The sequence below is a fragment of the Lutjanus erythropterus genome, chromosome 16 (genome assembly GCF_056507025.1).
Source record: "Lutjanus erythropterus isolate fLutEry1 chromosome 16, fLutEry1.hap2, whole genome shotgun sequence".
NCBI classification, from domain to species: Eukaryota; Metazoa; Chordata; class Actinopteri; order Lutjaniformes; family Lutjanidae; genus Lutjanus; species Lutjanus erythropterus.
In genome coordinates this window covers 25,231,803-25,237,642 of record NC_139332.1, presented here as the reverse complement: position 1 = coordinate 25,237,642, position 5,840 = coordinate 25,231,803, and the positions used below count along the sequence as shown (strand labels likewise).

Sequence of the window (5,840 nt, the reverse complement as noted above, 5' to 3'; positions counted from 1 at the left end):
GAGGCCTGGAATTTCATCATTCTGGGGACAAGGCCATTCAGCCTCGCTGTTGTCATTTTTTAGGGCACTATATATATAATAATATAACAATGGGCCTCATATTTTCATAATCTTATCTTAAATTTCTCAGACTTTTTGTCATACGAAGGGCTTGTACGAAAAATGCCACATCCAATTCAGCAAACGCTCATAACTTTCAGATACCTGTGTAAATGATCCGCTGGCGTGTAATTGAGTGCACGTGCAGGAGACTTGTAAATTAGCACAATTAACACCCCAGTAAAACCATATAAGGCTAAGCATCGTGCCCCATGCTGAATGTCAGAAGTATTCAATCATGAAAATGGCATCAAAGAGTAAAAAGAAGAATTTTATGAGTTTCGAGTTTGTCATTTTAACAGCAGCAGCAGTGGAATTAAAAGACCTGCTAAAGCAAAGAAGGAGGAAAAGCAAGTGCTGTTAATGCCGTGTTACCTGAAGGTCGATATGAAAATGGCTTCAAAGAAGAAAAAAAAAAGACTCACCACAACAGGGAGATCGATGACTGCAACAGGAGGAGGGGGGTCAGGAGAGATCGAGGACAGAATTGAGGATGGCGGCTTGGTGAGTAACTCTCTTATATTACTGCCAAACTGTTGCTGAAATATGTTTCTGAAAGCATTTTCAGTGGAAAAAGGTGATGCAGTAACAGAATATTGAGGCATTTCGGTCGTGTCTAGAAGGGAACCCTAGATTTGTTAAACTCTGTGAGATTTGTACGTGTTGTTTGTTCATTGTGCACATTACACAAACTAAATTTTATAATGTTTTTTAAGATCTGGGTAGGTTTAGAGAGAGAAAACGTGTGGTTAGGGTTAGGGAAAACCCAAACCTTCCTCATCCTCTCCGTATTGTCCAATGTCTCAGTGATGGCAAAAACTTAACTAACAGTTGAACTGTTTTTTAAGGTTTTGAGGAAGATGTGGGCTGGTGCATTTTCAAACTGGAGTGATGAGGCATCTCTCCATTTCTCTTCTTCTTCTGGTGGTGCTGCCATTTTTGGCACTTAATTGAAATAGGACAGGGTCTTCAGTTAAGACGGTTCTGTAAAATTCCTATCCTAAGACAAGATAGTACTTCTTCCTAATGTCAGAAATCCTATAGTGAGAAACTCAGTGTCTCTTGCTCACAAAGCTACAAAATGATCCAAGCATGTCCATACACTTGGGATAATATTACAGCTATGAGGCCAATATGTTTGAACAATACGTAGCTGACTAATTCACTGTTATGGATAAGTGCAGCACAGTGATTTTAGAAACTAGCTCACATGAGTGCTGATTTATTTTTGCCAAGTTGGAATCATGTTAATGTGTATTTTCAGACTTTTTTTTTTGGTGTTGTTCATGGCAATCTAATCATCGCTGATGAGGTATTTCAGTCTGGACCAAAGAAGTGAGCTGACTGACATACGCTGCCATTCCAACAGCAATGCCGGATCAAAGCATGGCACTGAACCGAAGACGGCTGTTCCTGAGATATTTTTCTTCATTTGAAATGGCTCTATGAGGAATAACGGGTTTCACTTTAATTCTATTCTTGTTCAGCTGGGCCTCTGTTTAACGCTACGCTCAGCTGACTGTCTACTTTTCCCCATAATCCTTTTACGTTTGTCTCTACAAGAAAACCGTTGGAGGTTGAGCCTCAGTATTATTTTCCAAAAGGATTTCTTTAAGCAGGCTTAAAAATGTGAGCTTATTACTCCATGGGCTTATTGCAGAGCTGTTGAAGTGGCTTCAGAGCGTAAGCCACCAGTGTAACTCTTTACTCCCAGCAGCACATCCACTCAGAGTCCTTCACAGGGCTGAAATCCACTCAAAGCACACACACACACAAATGCATAATTCCTTAACTCTCACCTTTGAGCCATTCAGTGTGAAAAGTGAAGTCATCACTCAGCAAAATGCTAACAAGGCTATTGTGTGAGAGATTAACGTTCCCTTGAGGCCCCAGCAGACCAGACTGTGGATCTTTCAGGAGGAACTCAGAATATGACAGGTCCACCCTGAACTCAAAACAGGAGAATAATACGCTAGAGTCACCACATTAGCACTTGCAAATAGGTCCCTTTGCTGATGACTCAATGGTATAGATGTTGGCAAAGGTTCAGCATTACCATGACACTGTGTTTGAGCGTGTTTGAGTGTGTGTGGGTACGCTTTAATCAACATCACCATGACAAACGGCGAACCTCAGGGGCGAAAGAAATGGTGCCATCACAGTTCTGGCCGCATTATGCAACCGTTTAATCAAATTCAAATTATCCAAGTTAAAAGAAATGGGCAAACACTGAGAGAGCTGGAGCTATTCAAGCACGTCTGAATGAGTTGCTGAGGTTTGTCTTTGGAGTCAAACGGAACGCTTTTGCCTTCCACAACCAGTGACAACTGCATTTATAACTCACAGAGAGCGTCTTTGTGTCCTGGCCAGGGACAGAAGATCAAAGAAACAAATTTATTAGGAAGTGCCACACATTTTTGAGATGTGAAATAGTGAATTAAAATATTTTACATGAATTTTACTTTTTTAACAGTGTAAAAATAATTTGGTAACTAGAAATTTGGCAGTTCCACATGGCAACCTCTGTGGAAGAGGCTTGCACATTCTTTTGGAAAAAATTAAGATATTTACTGTTCAAACTCATTAACTTGTTGTTTTTTGTAAACATACACTCATTCTGAATTTGACACCTGCCTACAAAACATTTTCCTTCACTCAGGAAGTGTTTTGAAAACTAAGGACATCAACTGAAGTTTTCAAAGTAAAATTTCTTTTCCGTACAAGTTCAGGTCTCTGTTGTATTTTGCACGTCATAATGCAACAAACATTTTCAGTGAGACAGGTCTGGACTGCAGGCAGGTCTGTCTAGTACTTGAACTTTTTTACCATGAAGCCACACTGTTATAACACGTGCAGAATGTGTCTCGGCATTGTCTTGCTGAAATAAGTAGAGACGTTTCTGAAAAAGACGTCATCTGAATGGCAGCATATCTCGCTCCAAAACTTGTATGTAACTTTCGGCATTAAGGGAGCCTTCACAGATGTGACAGATGTTTTACCCATGATGCCATGGGCAGTAACACACCCCCATACCATCAGAGATGCTGGTCTTTGAAGTTAGCACTGGTAACAATCTGGGTGGTCCGTTTCCTCTTAAGCCAAGAGGACACAACGTCCATAATTTCTGAAAACAATTTGAAATGTGGACTCGTCTGACCACAGCACACTGTTTGCATCAGTTCATTTCAGATGAGCTCAGGCCCAGAGAAGTTTGCAGAGTTTCTGGATTTTCTTGATATATAGCTTTGTCTCTGTGTGGTAATGTGTTTTTACTGAAAATAGCCCATATAGTATCCTTCTAATGAAATTATGGATAGTAGATGGTGAAATCTCTGAATTCCTCGCAGTTTTGTGTTGATATTGTTCTTAAGTTGTCCTCGCAGTTTTCCACAAAGTGGTGAACCTCACCGCATTTTTTCTTGAATGAATGACTGAGCCTATCAGGATGCCCCTTGAATACCCAATCATGATACTGTCACTTACGTTCCAAACAGCTGTTTTCTTGAGTATTACACAACTTTCTCAGTCTGTTGTGGCCCCTGTCCCAGCTTTTTTGAAACAGACATCAAATTCATGGCGTATATTTACAAAAAATTTTTAAAAAACCCACAAGGATTCTTATTTTCAGGTGATTATACCCTAATGAAAAAATGATATAACATTTCTGTTATATTCTGCCAAAAGATCTCCCTAAATCTTACACACTGGACCTTTGAAACACATTAACCAAAAGAAGAAATACCAATGAGTAATGGCTTTAACAAGCTCAGGGGGAAGAATGCATGTAACCTTACAGATGAAACACAGGGCAAAATAAGTCTAGAAAGCACTTTCTGTTACTGTAAAACTCATGATAGTAATTGAAAGCGACTTACTGTAAAGCTCATGATGATAATTGAAAGCGACATATTTGAGCATACTAACACTTTTATCACCTCACATTTGGATTATGGTAACTGGAAAGTAAGAGGATACACTTAAAAGAAATTTTTGTCAGTAAATCAAGCTGAAACTGTAAAAGTCGGGCAGTGGAAATTGCTTCTTTGACATTATTTGACCTGTAAGCAGCCACCACAACTAAATTAGAAAAAAAAAAGCACCAGTTACACCAGGAAAAACTGGAAAAAGATGTAAAAACTCTGATATCTTTATGTTCCCACATCATATATTCAATTTTAGCTTACATGCGGAAGGGAGTGTCATTCAGATTGATGCTGAATTATACAAAATGTCCTCCCAAACCTTTCACAACCAGATTCCCATGAAGGCCTGCCGCCTCGAGGCCTCTCACAACTGACATGACCCGCGCTGGGCTTGACTGTCACCAGCAAAGTGATTATTGCATTTTACCAAACTGGCTGTGCATTAGATCGGCCTATATGTGTGGGACAGGAAGTGCAGGACAGACAGCACGGGACCTCGAGGGGTAGAAAATGCTTGTACTCTTGCAGCTTAGAAAAGCGGGTTTGTTTTCTCAATAAGTTTACATTCCAGTAAGAATTCAGATGTGACATTGCACCACTCATATCATAGATATAAACGGCTTGTGTTTCTTCACAGGCTCTGCTGCTGTTCAGGAAGTCAAGCCAAATATAACAGTCAAATATAAGAATGATGATTTTGATGTTGCAAAAGCAGGTTTTAAACATATTTGAATGAAAAGAATGTACACACTTTCGTATCACATACTAACTTTTCATGTATGGCCAGGCAGAATTGAATCATCTCTAAGCAACGTTCCCTTAGTTACTGTTGCTATGCCAGTCAAGCTTTTTGTGGTTCTGTTACAGCACTTCCTGTAGTTTGCACTGATAACTGTTGGCCGATTTTCCCCGCACTTTTATAAACAGTCCCTGATTTCATTCAGAAGTAAACAGCTTCTCACCTAGCTAACTAATGTTAGCACTGTTAGTTTGAAACCCTTTGAATGTTCCCCAGCCAACATGTTTTCAAGTAAAAATATCATGATTAATATTTTAAAAACAGCTGCGGGTAAAAACCTGCCATGGAGGTGCTTGGTTTCCATCGGCATTGCAGCATCTGCCATCTACATTTTTTTTAAGTCCATAGGAGAAACAACAGCAACCTCCAAGCTAGCAACCTACATGCTGAAAATAGCAAATTAGCGCCTGCGTCGCTAATGGTACAAATATGCACAAGCTAGCAACAGTTACCTTGTCCTTTTCCGTGATTTAGCCATTTTAATGTGAGGACTGACCTCCCCACATGCAAATCTTCCATCACAACAAGTCCCCCCTCCCAACACTATTTTGCAGTGAAACCAGTGGTGCATCCTGGGCTTAGCGCCGCCCAAGACAATTGTGATTGGTTTAGAGATATTCAAACAAGGCAGGGCGTTTTTTTCCCTTATAGCAGAATATCAACATGTGGTACCAGACACATGCAGATGCATCTCTACTCTTTCTCATTGAGAAATTCTGGATCTATCCCTTTGCCCAGGTTGAGTTGGAAGGTAGTTAGCCTGACATGCTAATGATTGCAGCTTAAGTTAAAGCAGATAAACACATTCTTTAATCCTTTCCTCTTTTATATTATGTGTTTTTTGAAAATCATTTCTTAAATCGAATAAGGAGCAGGACAGAGCTGCTAACAGTACCGTAAACTCTAAAATAGAAGTATCCAAGAATAAAATGGTTCTTGACTTGGAGGTAATACTGGGTTAGGTAGCCTACTGTAAGAGTAAGCTAAATAGCTGGACAAACCAACCATAGCAGCTTAGG

General features: G+C 39.9%; 1 protein-coding gene across 1 annotated transcript in view; it reads left to right on the top strand.

Annotated features, from left to right (window-relative positions):
* The first annotated feature begins 7 nt into the window (after positions 1–7).
* The window catches only part of angpt1 (angiopoietin 1), a 93,268-nt gene continuing 87,435 nt past the window's right edge, over positions 8–5,840 (top strand). Inside the window, exon 1 of the mRNA XM_084738647.1 lies at positions 8–603. Within this exon, the coding sequence (XP_084594773.1) occupies positions 463–603 (141 nt within the window). The 5' untranslated portion in view covers positions 8–462. The remainder of the gene's footprint in view (positions 604–5,840) is intronic.